This window comes from Lampris incognitus, chromosome 3 (assembly GCF_029633865.1).
Source record: "Lampris incognitus isolate fLamInc1 chromosome 3, fLamInc1.hap2, whole genome shotgun sequence".
In the NCBI taxonomy this organism is placed as follows: domain Eukaryota; kingdom Metazoa; phylum Chordata; class Actinopteri; order Lampriformes; family Lampridae; genus Lampris; species Lampris incognitus.
In genome coordinates this window covers 11,008,449-11,023,029 of record NC_079213.1, presented here as the reverse complement: position 1 = coordinate 11,023,029, position 14,581 = coordinate 11,008,449, and the positions used below count along the sequence as shown (strand labels likewise).

The following is a 14,581-nucleotide window of genomic DNA, read 5'->3' as shown; positions in this document are numbered from 1 at the left end:
TATGAGTTTACGTTTACGTAATGTTTATGGGCGCGCCATACATCACCGGGTGGGTGATGAAAAGGGGATTTTAATGTTGTTTTGACGTTGACAGAGGTGTGTATGACATGTAACGGGGAGGACTACCGGGGGAAAATGGACCATACGGAGAGTGGAAAGGAATGCAAGAGATGGGACTCATTGAAACCACACAGATCCCAGTTCCAGCCCAGAAAGTAAGCAGAATATGTTGACCTAATCATCGAGTAAAGCATTTTCTACCATTGTGAGTTTCCCCGTGCAGATGCACACTACTCAATAGATATCCGTCCCTATGTGGACATGTCCCTTGACACTTTTAAAGTCTTAGACACTATTTGCTCGATATCCTCAGACTCTTCCAACTTTTATGTCCTTTTGTCTTGATGCATGCTCAATAATCCAGGTAAGGAAATCCTATAAAGTTGAATCAGTTCATCTGAACACAACATTTAGTGGGAGAAACATGTCATCACTCATGTAACTGACCTGCTCAGTCTCAACTGACTGCAGGTGTTCCCACCCTTATAAACAACAAAGCGGCATAATGACCGAAACCAGCGATCAGTTTCATATGCAAGTTGCCATGACCATTAACTAGAGTTACAATGGCCATGAAGAGCTACCTCGTCAGACCTGGACTCTGCAGTCTACACCCAGCTACAGGCCAGTGGCCACTCCTTCAAGGATGAGGATGTGGTCATCCTTGATAGGGAGGAACGCTGGTTTGAACGGGGAGTCAAAGAGGCCATCTGTGTGAAGAGGGAACGACCATCCCTGAACCGGGGGGGGGGGGGGTGCTAAGAGTACATCTGTCACCATCTTAAAATGCTGTGATTGGAAGCATTCCCAAATCTTCTGTGAATAGTACACATGACCATTGAAACTTTAGTTAATGGTCATGGCAATTGGTTTTGGTCATTATGCCACTGTATTGTTTATAAGGATGGGGACACCTGTAGTCATTTGAGATTGAAGAGGTCACTTAGATGAGGGATGAAACGTTTCTCCCAATAAACGTTGTGTCCAAGGGCGTCTGGGTAGCGTAGCAGTCTATTCCATTGCCTACCAACACAGGGATCACCGGTTCGAATCCCCGTGTCACCTCCGTCTTGGTCGGGCGTCCCTACAGACACAATTGGCTGTGTCTGCGGGCGGGAAGCCGGAAATGGGTATGTGTCCTGGTTGCTGCACTAGCGCCTCCTCTTGTCAGTCAGGGTGCCTGTTCGGGGGGAGGGGGAACTTGGGGGAATAGCATGATCCTCCCACGTGCTACGTTCCCCCTGGTAAAACTCCTTGCTGTAAAGGTGAAAAGAAGCGGCTGGCAACTCCACATGTATCGGAGGAGGCATGTGGTAGTCTGCAGCCCTCCCCGGATCGGCAGAGCGGGTGGAGCAGCGACCGAGACGGCTCGGAAGAGTGGGGTAATTGGCCAAGTACAATTGAGGAGAAGGGGGGGGGGAGATTCAAAAAATGTTTAAGCAAAAAAAACAAAAAAACACGTGTCCAGATGAAATAATTCAACTTTATGGGGTTATGTCCTCTTTTAATCTTCATATGATCATCCCACCAGGTCAAATTCCTCTTTACAAAGTCACTTGGCATACTGTAAAACATGACTGTTGCGGTTCAAAGGTGACAATCATACACCGTCCATTCCCACAGACAAAGCCAGCATATTCGCACCCATGACAGTTACATAAGCGACTGCTGCTAATCCTCTGGAGCGGCAGGCCTCAACAGTTGTGATAGTTTGGTTTTCTTTTATTCATTACGACTTCACTTCCCACTATCTGCCCTTCCCATGTACTCCCCTCACATTATTTTCCACCCTCAATCTCTTCTTTGTTTTCTCTCTCTCTCTTTCTGTTTGTGTTAGGTATCGTCATAAAGACTTAAAGGACAATTACTGTCGTAACCCGGATAACCGTCTCCGTCCCTGGTGCTACACCATGGACCCCAAGACCCCCTGGGAATACTGCAACATCATTGTGTGTGGTAAGGCAAATAAACGGCGCAACGCCTTTTGCATCCCCGGTAAAGCGGTGTTCTCCAGGGAAGCCTGCAAGTAAAAGTAACTCCATCAAGCGGTGTGAGAAGATGATTGCCGTATTCGTGATGGAGGCTTCAGTACAGTGTTGGCTTCAGAACAGCCTGCACCTTGCAGTGTTAGAGTGACCCTGAATGCTGGCCCCACAACTGTCCAACCATGGGTAGTGTTGGGGATCCTTTAGGTTGAGTGAGTGTTACATCTGTTACTGTAACTATGTCATTTGATGTATGGTAAATGGTAAAGGGACTGCATTTATATAGCGCTTTTCTAGTCTACAGACCACTCAAAGCACTTTACATCGTACGCCTCACATTCACCCATTCACACACTGATGGTGGAGGCTGCCATGCAAGGTGCTAACCTGCTCATCAGGAGCAGTTAGGGGTTCAGTGTCTTGCTCAAGGACACTTCAGCACTCTCCGCAGGAGCCAGGGATCGAACCAGCGACCTTCCAATTACTAGACGACCTGCTGTAGCTCCTGAGCCATGCTGTCGCCCCATGTACGGCATGTTGTGACATACTGACTGAAATGTATTGTCAATGGGTTGATGGGTTGTCCCTGTTCTGGCATCTACACATAGGTGCAGATTGAATCAGCCATAGTACACAGTGTGTGTGTGTGTGTGTGTGTGTGTGTGTGTGTGTGTGTGTGTGTGTGTGTGTGCGCGCACGCGCGCGCGTGCCTCTATGTGTATATGTTTGTGTATGCATGCATGCATGTGTGTGTGTACCCTGATGACCACTGGGGATTCAGTGTGTGGGATTTCCTGAGCTTCAACCAGTGGCTGAAGTGATAAAGAGCCTCTGACTGGCCAGGGTAGAAATCTGTGGTATTTTCTTACCTTACCTTTTCAGTCAACAGCTTGAAACATGGACCGTGCTTTGACAGCAGCGCTAAATATTGAGTTTACCAGATGAAGTATTATTTCATCCTTGCCGATTAGGCAAATTTGCGAAATTCATCTGCAGCATCGTACTGACTCCATCTGACAGCCCATGTGGTCAGTTTTCCAGCTTTGAGATGAATATAGATAACGTCTCCCACAGTGTCTGATTGCAGAAGAAGAAAAAAAAACCCAGCAAGAGATACCTTAAAAGACAGCCCTGTTTTTTTTTTCGTTTTTTTTTTTTAAGGTATGTGCATGTCCATTCCATCCATTATCCAAACCGCTTATACTGCTCTCAAGGTCGTGGGGATGCTGGAGCCTATCCCAGCAGTCATTGGGCAGCAGGCGGGGAGACACCCTGGACTGGCCGCCAGTCCATCACAGGGCCGACACACACACACACACACACACACACACACACACACAAACACACACACACCCACATTCACACCTAGGGACAGTTTAGTATGGCCGATTCACCTGACCTACATGTCTTCGGGCTGTGGCAGGAAACCAGAGCCCCCGGAGGAAACCCACGCAGACACGGGAGAACATGCAGACTCCACACAGAGGACGACCCATGTGCAGATGTGATTATAGTTTCTCTGTGATTCACCTCTGTTTCAGTCACCAGCATCTAGTGAATGTGGCAGTTTATGGTCCCTTTTGTTTGTTTGTTGTGCGTCTGTTGCGGTCATAATGAGTTTATTTATGTGTGTACTGCAGGAAGGTAAACAGGCTCACACATTGTGCCCAGGCTGTGAACAGACGTTTGTGTCCAGTCATTTTATTGCATTCACCCTGTCCTCCAAGAATCAGTCTTCACAACCTCATAACATCTATCAAGTCTTCCATTGGTATCGTATATATAAATGTGTGTTGAAAGGGAAGTCCAGCTGAAGCCAGTCATTAGCTTTGTAGTCTAGACCACACAATGCAGGACCAAATCCAGACCAAGTCTTAAGGAGGGGTGAGTCCGAATCAAGTCTGAGACTTTAAGGTGACGAGTTCAACTCGAGACCAATGTGGCCAAAACTTATTTAAAGACTTGACACCAGAACAGTGCAAGTCCATTTAGACACTGGTCACGGTGGTTCTGCTAGGGGTGCAACCGGAGGGTATAATCTAGTAAAAGGGGGGGGGTTGTTACATATAAGACTGCAACAGTGGTTTTGGGACGGGTTTTGGGGTCTGACTCAACCCCCTCACCCTCTCACCCCAAATCCTCAAACCCCCGCGAGTCAAACGGGCGTTTTGTTTATGCTGGTCTGTGTTTCATGTGGCGCTTGGCTTCGGTCCCTCCGCCTCCATCGAGTGGAGCTAAATAGGTTGTTGGTAAAGGGGGGGGGGGGGACTTCAGAGTGTCAGAACGGTTTCACCGAGACCACAGAGAGATGACAGGGAGCTGTGTGAAGGGGATGGGATGCATTATAGAGGCTGCTACCAGCTCGCAGAGCGGTGCCCCACACAGCAGCCGGAGGGAGGGCCCGGCCATCGTCTCAGCTGCAGGGCCGCAGCCGTCACACAGCGCAACCGTCCAGTTGTAGGAGTGATGGAGTGGTCATTTACAGAACATTTGACTTGGTACAACATAAGGCTGAGACAAGGGGGGGGGATTCAAGACATCGGATACTTTATTATTTTTTCTTCAAAAGCATGTTGAAGTATCCCCTACACACACACACAAGCACAGATGCTCTCACAAATCCATGCACAAGCACAGTATCTCTCTCTCGCTCTCTCGTGCACACATACAGCATACACACACACACACACACACACACAAACACACACACAAACACACACACTGGCACAGATGCACTCACAAATGCATGCAGAAGCAGTCTCTCTCTCTCTTTCTCTGTCTCTCTCTCTCTGTCTCTCTCTGTCCCTCTCTCTCTCTGTCCCTCCCTCTCTCTGTCTCGTGCACGCGTGCAGGACAGTACAGTACAGTACATGTTATGATTTACAACAGGGGAGTTGGGATCTACATTTGTCCAGATGTGTGTGTATCCCTCAATGCCTGCCCTCGGAAAGATAAAAACCACTGACCTGTACCGCACGGCGCACACAGACACTGGCATGCATTACATCAGACCAAAACATCCCTCGCTCCTTTTTTCCTCGGCTTCAAAACAAAACATTCTCCTTCCTCCTCCACGCGCTCCCATCTCATCTGTCAAAGGCTAAAGAAACAGAGACAGAAATCCAGAGGGGAGCCATCGCTCCCTGCATACTTGTTCTCTCCCCGCGTCGGCTGAAAAGCTGAATTCCATCTGAAAGATGTTTAGGAATAGTTGTTTTTTTTCCCTCCGGCGGGTAAAGGGGGATACCGGCACAGCGGGACGGACAGGGCGGTGTTCGGTGGAGCTCCATTTTGGATGCACAACGCAGGTGTGGAGGCAAAAACTCCTGACGACAAACAAACATGGACGCCGACACGTGGGTTTTTTCTCACAGCACATACTATCGCCCTGCAGAATCAGGGTCTGTTGACGTGTATGTGGGGCAGCGATGTTATGGATACACAGAGAGGGGAGGTGGGAGGCGAGGGGGGGCTTCTTTATCTCGGCTGGGAGGAGGAAGGGAGTGCTACTGTTTTTGATCATGTGTCTCTAGGTTAAACATAACACATTCTTCTGGGGTTTAATTTCTCTCTCGCTCTGCCCTTCTTCCATCCCCGCCTCTCATGTCCGAACCCTGTCTCGTAGTCGTACATTTGTCTTATAGACACAGATGGAGCGTGGGGTAAACGTACCTCGACAACACGTTTACACACTTGTTTTCTTTTCAAACTCCTGTGTGCCATCTTGTCTCAGTCTGATGTGTCGTCATCCCATAATCCATCCTGTTCCTCACAGCATATCATGTCCGACTGCTGTGAGGGAGCATGCTCACATGTCAGTGGGAGAATACGTTAGTGCTTTTATGAAAGGTTGCCCGTATTGGTAGATGTGTAATGATGATGAACATCATCTTCTACAAACCAATGAACTCATTCATCTCTCACATTCATTCTAGGTTGTTGTAGCACTGAATTGATATTGATAATCCTCATCTCTCTGTCCCTGTCTCTCTCGCTGTCTCTCTCTCTCACTGTCTCTCTGTCTCTCCGTCTCTCCCTCACTGTCTCTCTCTCTCTCTCTCACACTGTCTCTCTCTCACTGTTCGCTCTCTCTCTGTCTCTCTGTCTTTGTCGGTGTTTTTCTCTCTCTCTCTGTCTCTCTTGGTCTCTCTCTCGCTGTCTGTCTCTCTCTCTCGCTCTCTCTCTCCGTCTCTGTTCTCTGTCTCTCCGTCTCGTCTCTCTCACTATCACTCTCCGTCTCTTTCTCTGTCTCTCTCTCTCTCTCTCTCGCTGTGTGTCTCTCTCTCTGTCTCTGTCTCTCTCTCTGTCTGTCTGTGTCTCAGACTCAAGTGAAGCCACAGACATTAATGAAACGACAACCTGCATCCAGGGAAAAGGCGCAAATTACCGCGGCACGATGAACCTCAGTCCGGAAGGTGTGACTTGTCAGCGCTGGGACTCCCAGTTTCCCCATAACCATTCTTACATCCCCGAGAACTACAAATGCAAGTGAGTGACACTGACAGCCTGGTTTCACTTTAGTTCTCGCCACAGAAAAGAGAATTTTACGTTTTTTTTTCTTTTTTTGCACAAGCTTTTGAAATATAAAATGAAAAAGCATGGCAGTGGCATGAAAAATAGATATATTTGCCTTGAAAGAATACCAAAGATGACCAAAATGACTTAATCTTTGGTATTTTGTGGTGTGTGTGTGCGTGTGTGTGTTTGCTACAGAGACCTCAGAGAGAACTACTGCCGTAATCCTGATGGTGCCAGTTACCCCTGGTGCTTCACTACAGATCCAAATCAGAGGATAGCCAACTGCACCCACATCCCTCGGTGTGACACCGAGGTTGCAAAAAAGACAGGTAAGCTACCGCATAGCAGCCATGCTAAAGACTCAAATCTGTTGGCACTGGGTGACATTTGATTTATTTTTTACCCCTAAAATATCAAACACACTTTTTTCCAACAGTAAAATCAGTCATTCTTATGATACTTGGTCTCCAATCTTTGTTTAACACCACCCCCTTTTTGTTTTCCTTATGGGGGGGGGGGGTTGATTTATGTGTACTTTTATTGAATATCTGATGTGTGGTCTAAGTTCTGTACTTAAAAATCAATGAAAATAGTGTGTAAACATTCCAACATTTACCAGCTAGTACCGAAACACACACACACACACACACACACACACACACACACACACGCACACACACGCACACACACAAAAGAGGCATTGCGTCCTGTTGATTGCTCTGCGGTTTCCATGTCATGTTATTTCTCATGTCAATCGGCTTGACATAAAACACCCGTCACATAGCGAGGGACTTGTCATGTTTGGAATGGATCGACTCCCTGGTAAAATCCAGGGCGTGTCCCTGTATTGCTCCCACAGGGCCACTTGGCAGCCTGTTGCCCGATGAATTCCATCTCAAAAGGACCAGACAAGTTGTTCGGTCTTGGCAGAGACTCCGTTCCGACTTTTCCCATGTTTCTGCGCTTTACATTTCAAAAGGCTGCACACGTCGGCCATGCAGAAGACTCCTGTGCTGACTATAGGCACTGGTCTGGTTCAGTTTAACAATAGACGCGGGGAGATTGAAATGTTTCCCATCACTTTTCAATTACGTTTTGGACCCCCCCCCCCCCCCACCCAGTTGCAGGGAGGACCTCTGCGACAGATCGATCCAAACCACAAAATATAAGCCATCTTCAAACTTGTTTATGTTGCGACGGCGTCAGTGGAGTCGGTAGCCGCCGACCGAACATACAGCAGCTTTGTGTGTGTGTGTGTATGTGTGTGTGTGTGTGAGAGAGAGAGACAGAGAGAGAGAGACAGACAGACAGACAGACAGACAGACAGACAGACAGACAAAAACTGCCAGATCCAGTATCTTGGATTTGGACACGGGAACTCACGACAGGGTGGTCTGGTCTAAAATAACTATCCATTTCTTTTTGAAGAATGCTATGAAGAAAATGGTGAGAACTACCGGGGCACGCTGGCCATAACTCGATCAGGAATCCCCTGCGGAGACTGGTCCCGTCACATAAACAGGTAATGAGCTCGCCCTGTTCAGATGTGCATTTGTCATTCTCCTCCCGCTACGTAAGCATACAATAAGTGTGTCACCGTGTTTCTGGTTTTGAGCAAGCTGTGGAAACGTCGCCCGGAGAGACTGATTTGGTTTCTCTTGGTCTCTGGGCTCGTGAGTGTTTGTTGACAACTTAGCTCCTATTGCCTTGTAAAAATCCCTTTCAAACGAATTAGGCTAAGCAGTGAAAACAAACAGCGAGAGGAAATCGGGGGTTCCTCAGAGGTCAATATTATTCACCGGGCCCAATTATTATTCATCTAGCTGACGAGAGGAAACCCCAAGGTGCTCTCAGATTGACCCGCCCTGGAGGAAAGGTTGTCCATTCCAGGCCCCGCCGCTCCATCCTGAAAGTGAGGCTGTTGGAATTACTTAATTTACAGGAATTTTAAAAGCCAAAATGGCACAGACAGATGGACATGTTCCAGAGCTGACCCCCGACCCCAGGAAGTGCTTTCCGAGCAAAGCAGATCAAAGCCAATCAGCTCCCTCATGTGGACTGCAGCCAGCGAGTCTACCCCGCTCAAGGTCAGGGGTCATCCCCGGAAGAAAAAAACCCGCTGAAAGCTTTGGCCTGTCTAACATTCTCCTGGGAAGTGAAATTATCTTCACCCGATGACAAATTGTGGCCCATCACTTACCTATTTTTTTATTTTATCTTGAAAGTCTGACCTTGTGCTGCAGAAAAAAAAGAACAAGTCTGCTTCCCTTATTGTTTAAGAGAGGTCCGGCACCTCCTCTAATTACCCAGCAGTTGTATTTTGGGTGACTGAGAAGATTAGCTTTTGTTCATTTTGAGCCAAGTAAAATGTTACAGAGAGACACACACAGGATCAGATGTGAATTCCTACAAGTTGTGAGTACAACTGAATTGTTCCACTGAGGATGTGGCTCCTGCTGGTCTGAGCCCTTGCGAATGCTCAGAGTGCATACTTTCATACTCCCCTGAGCACGCTTCACAAAACTCTGCCTTTCCCTTCTACGGGCTCTGAGCTACAAATGCAAAGGATTCATGGCCTTATAGGAGAGCCAGAGTCAGACTCCAAGCATACCTCGGTTCACCATGCGTGTGCGAGTGTGTGCGCACGCATGTGTGTTTGTGTGCATGCACATGTGTGTGTTTCTGGACCGAGTTCTGATCGCTTTCTGCCTTGATTCGGTGTTCTGATATGCCGTGCGCAAATATATAACAAATGGAATTTCAGAGTTTGGATTTGTGTGTTTTACAGTGGGGATTCTCACTCCACTGTACCCAGCGGAGGGTTGGAGAAAAACTACTGCCGAAACCCAGACCAGGACAAGCACGGCCCTTGGTGCTACACCAATCCAAACAATCGCTTGGCTTGGGACTACTGCAGGCTGAAGCACTGTGAGTGGCTTACCTAACTTAGTTTTATTCAACGTCTGTCTGTGTCGCAGCAGGTATATCTGTATTATCTCAGCCACACTGTTTGCAGACACCCTCTTGCATCATCACAGCAGATATCAAGTGGAGTATGCATGCATGCGTTGCATAACAATGTCGCTGGTGGTTATTATTTTAAACTTTAAACCGACCACAATAACAATGGAAGTGGTGTATGCATGCCCTTGCACAATAATTTCTGCTGTGCTGAAGTAAATATCATATTTGATTTGATTTTTTTTATTTTTTTATTTTACCCCCTTTTTCTCCTCAATTGTATTTGGCCAATTACCCCACTCTTCCGAGCTGTCCTTGTCGCTGCTCCACCCCATCTGCCGATCCAGGGAGGTCTGCAGACTGCCACATGCCTCCTCCCATACATGTGGAGTCACCAGCCGCTTCTTTTCACCTGACAGTGAGGAGTTTCACTAGGGGGACCTAGCACATGGGAGGATCACGCTATTCCCCCCAGTTTCCCCCTCCCCCATGAACAGGCGCCCCGACCGACCAGAGGAGGCGCTAGTGCAGCGACCAGGACACATAGCCACATCTGGCTTCTCACCTGCAGACACGGGCAATTGTGTCTGTAGGGGCGCCCAACCAAGCCGGAGGTAACACGGAGATTCGAACTGACGATCCCCGTGTTGGTAGGCAACTTAGTCTTTAGTGACCGTCATTACTGCACAATAATAGATATAAAACCACGAGTGCTTGCTGACATTTTCTGTGCATGGTGGCGAGGGGGCTTATGTAATGTACTCGCTGCGGTTTTGTCCAGTTGGCGCAAAGCGCGCCACCCTCTAACACCAAACAGATGCCAGTCTCAGCCACCATTCTTTTGTTTGGGCATCCATACAGTAAAGCTTATTGTTTGTTGTTGACCCAACACTTTCTTTGGCTGGTTTCAATCGGCCTGCATCAAAGAGGTCCTTTCGAGTGGCCCGGCAGTAATTTCCATAATGTAAAACATGTCCTGCGCGAAGTTTTGTTTTGTTTTTGTTTTTTTGGGGGTGGTTGGGGGGGTTGAGCAAATTTATTTTCTGTGGTTTAGTGGCCAACATAGCCCTCCAACAGTGATGCAGATGTAGAGATAAGGTTTTGGGGGACGGAGGGCCGTGTCTGCCAAATACGATGACATATCACGTCTGGTAATATTTGGTGATGTAAAGTACATCCTGTCTGTGTGGTGTGAATTATCACCGGTGTGCTTTGTTCCACTCTCGTGTCAGGTGAATCTCCAACGGTGTCTCCCCAGCTGAGCAGTGAGTTCCCTTATTGTCGATCCTCTTTTTATCAGTCCATCCCTCTTTCTCGTCCCCTCTCATATCTTGTCTTTATCTGTTTCCTTTAGCTTCTCTTCTTAGATATAGTATTGTGTTTCTTTCCTCTTTTACTTGTATGGGACCTGTATTTTTTTTGCTCTCACTTCAAATTCCCGTTGTGCGTTTTCTTGTTTAAACGTGGAAACATACGTTCTTATATCTAACAAAACGCATGACGTCTTCTTGTCTTAGCTCTAGCCGTGCACAAGATATCCTGCTTTGTGCATATAAACACCAGAATCGTCGGAGGACACAAAGTTCAGGGTACAGATGGAAGCTGGGTTGTCAGCATCCAAAGAGAGTAAGTCATTTTTATGCCTGCGCTGGTGGTTATTTTTCCTATTTCTCCTTCTCCAGTCCTCTAGTGATGCTTGAATGAGAACATTGTGGTAAAAAATATTTCTTTACTTAGTTCTTCCCTGTGACCGTTTAGCAGGGAGGCAGGGCTACCTAATCCTTCTCTTATGTGGCAGCAGATTTATGCATTTGTCAGCTCCAGACGTTGCAAATATGTGAATATGTGTGTGTACTTAGATAGATTAAAAATGGTGTATAACAATTTCATAGGGATGCTCACCTGTGTGGCGGCTCACTGATCAGGGAGGACTGGGTTCTGACAGACCAGCAGTGCTTCACTTCCTGGTAAACCTCACCTTCATCTCCTCCGGCCTTTTTTTCTTTCCTTCTCCTTGATAATCTTCACCACATCCCTCCCTTCCCGTCCATTTCCGTGAGTGTTGTTCAGAGTGAAAACGTTGGACGTGCCCTATTTATGATCACAGTTAGAGAGATGCGGAGCCCAAGACAGGCCTGAGATATAACCAAGGACGATACTACCTGCAGATGTGTTTAACCTGGAATTGACTGCGTCAGACGCACTTTTCTGTATATATATCTATAAATCACCGGCAGTGGTCTGAAGGAAATCTCGCTTTTCTCTGCAGTCCTGTATGTATCACCTGTGTCGTACTGTAGATGAGTGGTTTTCAGCTGGTATGCTGAGGTTGTGCAGGGTGTGTTGTAAAGGGACCTCAGGTTTGCCTTGAGACTTTGCTATGGTATGATAAAGTGTACGTCAAAAAGTATAAATTTAATTGTAACAACAGTTCCCCATTGTAACAACGTCCCCCTGTCACGGCCTCCACTTGTTACAGCTGGGGTTATAACAAGTGGAGGCCATAAAACTGTCATGATCAAACCTCAGAGAATTGTCTGGTTTATGCTCAGATGCACGGTACCATTTTCCTACTTGGTTCATCTGTGCTTCAAAGTAAAACATTTGCGTACATCTGAGCAAAGCCCTCTTTCTCCTCAGTCCACGGTTGGATCACTTACCCCGCTCAAATGTGACCAGTTTCATTGGATTACTCAGCTTTGCACAACATAGAAAGAAAATAATACAGGTGAAGAGTGCCAACTCTGATAATGTGCTAGACTCACGTCATGTAAATTGTTCCCATCAGTGTTCCAGATCTTAAAGACTACAGTGTGCAGGTGGGCCTTCGCCACCTGAACGAGTCCTCCAGCCACCCCAGACTCCTCATTACTCGTCTGGTCTGCGGTCCAGAAGGATCCAATCTAGTCCTGCTTAAACTGGCACGGTGAGCGCTCATCTACATTTCTACAGATGTTAAAACTACGCATGGTGGCAAAGTTTTGCATAAAAATGTCAAAAGCAAAATTGTTAGCGCTGTGCTGTACCATATTAGCAACTAATACAGCCTTCTACTCACATAAAAACCTCATTATTGGGCCGACCGGGTGGCGTAGCGGTCTGTTCCGTTGCCTACCAACACAGGGATCACTGGTTTGAATCCCCATGTTAACTCCGGCTTGGTCGGGCGTCCCTACAGACACAATTGGCCGTGTCTGCGGGTGGGAAGCAGGATGTGGGTGTGTGTCCTGGTCGCTGCACTAGCGTCTCCTATGGTCGGTCAGGACGCCTGTTCAGGGGGAGGGGGAACTGGGGGGAATAGCGTGAACCTCCCACGTGCTACGTCCCCCTGGTGAAACTCCTTACTGTCTGGTGAAAAGAAGCAGCTGGTGACTCCACATTTATTGGAGGAGGCATGTGGTGGACTGCAGCTCTCCCCGAATCGGCAGAGGTGGTGGAGCAGCGACCAGGACGGCTCGGAAAATAGTGGGGTAATTGGCCAAGTACAATTGGGGAGAAAAAGGGGGAAAAAATGCAACAACAAAAAAAAACCCTCTCATTATCTGAAAAGAATGCTTACAGCTTTGAGTAATTTCCACTTTCCACTCGTTTTCTTCTTTGACAAAATACATTTGCTCATAAGAGTCCTGCATTTTCTGAAAGAAATAATTGTTTCATGGTGAGTGTATGCTTATCTCCATTGATTTTTACCTCTCCAAGGCCGGCCCCTGTGTCCGAGGGAGCCTCCAACATCCACCTCCCAGTAAAAGACTGCAGCATCCCAGAGGGCACCAACTGCACCATGTACGGATGGGGGGAAACCAAAAGTACTGCCCTTCACCCCTTTTCGCGCACATGCCATCTCATATGCTGTCGCAGTCATTATTAAAGTAACATAATATGCTGCATCAGTCCATTCACCCTGTTCCTCAATATCCTTTCTCTGTCTTAGACACAGGACATGACGAGGCGTTGAAAACGGTAACCATGCCCATGGTCAATAACCACATGTGCTCACAACTCAAAGGTGATGCAGGCGACAGCAGGGTGTGCGCCGGCGGCAAGAGGGGTGAAGGCGTGTGTGATGTAAGGTTTTACTGATTTCGCTTCTGCCTTTGTGAAACCGTATAGTACTTGTGTCCCCATTTATATTATGTTATGTTATGTTTAGTTACATTGGATTCAGTCTATTAGCCACTGCATGCAACCATTTCCTTGAAGGGATGAATTCATCTCATCTTAACAAAGGGACAAAAACAGGGATGTAGAATAGAATCCCTGTGGAATCCCTTTTGACATGTGTGTTTAACCTACACCTGCAGAAAGACAACGGTGGCCCACTGGTTTGCCAGGAGCATGAACGCAAGGTCATTGTGGGCGTGAGCATCCAGAGGACAAAGTGTGCCTCGTCACAGCCGGCACTCTTTGTCAATGTGGCTTTTTACTCCGAGTGGATATACAAAGTCTTCAAACTCTACCCCAGCTACGAGAGGAACTAAGACCACGGTGTCCAAACCAGCTCCGTGCAGGACCGTATGAGAGCAGGGGGGTGGCCCCGGGCCAAACATTTCCACCATCTCTCCGACATGGATGTATAACAAGACCGTTGGGAAATATGTGCGTTAAGAAACTGACTTTATGGAAAGTGGCCGTTTCGGGATTTTGCAGTTGAACATATCATCGAGTCGAGGTTGACAAAAGACTGGCGTTTGGAGCTTTGCGGGGGAAAGGACACACAAAGATTGAATGAACAGAATTTCAACCTTTCAGTATGCAAATGAAGAATACAGTTTTGATAGATTTCATACCAATTTTTGATAGATGAAGTCTTAGGCACATGGACATTGTACATTTTATATTTGGACCAAAAACTATGAAGCCATGCGATACGATGCGAATGGTACTTACGACTCAGTATTATCTCCTGGAAATTACTTGAATATGGGTCAGAACCCAAATCCCAAATGGCTACCACACCAGATGGTATTTCCTGTGGCCGAGAGTTCCTGCTTTTTGTGTATTGAGCTGGACTGCAAATCTTCTATCATCCTTTACCTCCTTCCAAAGTGTCGTGGACA

General features: G+C 47.2%; 1 protein-coding gene across 1 annotated transcript in view; it reads left to right on the top strand.

The window, feature by feature from the left end:
* hgfa (hepatocyte growth factor a) overlaps positions 1-14,043 on the top strand; it is a 29,392-nt gene extending 15,349 nt beyond the window's left edge. Inside the window, exons 6-18 of the mRNA XM_056277753.1 lie at positions 95-215; positions 1,898-2,007; positions 6,353-6,533; positions 6,741-6,892; positions 7,992-8,085; positions 9,352-9,491; positions 10,757-10,789; positions 11,042-11,150; positions 11,417-11,491; positions 12,313-12,450; positions 13,224-13,330; positions 13,456-13,589; positions 13,826-14,043. Of these exons, the coding sequence (XP_056133728.1) occupies positions 95-215; positions 1,898-2,007; positions 6,353-6,533; positions 6,741-6,892; positions 7,992-8,085; positions 9,352-9,491; positions 10,757-10,789; positions 11,042-11,150; positions 11,417-11,491; positions 12,313-12,450; positions 13,224-13,330; positions 13,456-13,589; positions 13,826-14,002 (1,571 nt within the window). The 3' untranslated portion in view covers positions 14,003-14,043. The remainder of the gene's footprint in view (positions 1-94; positions 216-1,897; positions 2,008-6,352; positions 6,534-6,740; positions 6,893-7,991; positions 8,086-9,351; positions 9,492-10,756; positions 10,790-11,041; positions 11,151-11,416; positions 11,492-12,312; positions 12,451-13,223; positions 13,331-13,455; positions 13,590-13,825) is intronic.
* Positions 14,044-14,581: the final 538 nt, after the last annotated feature.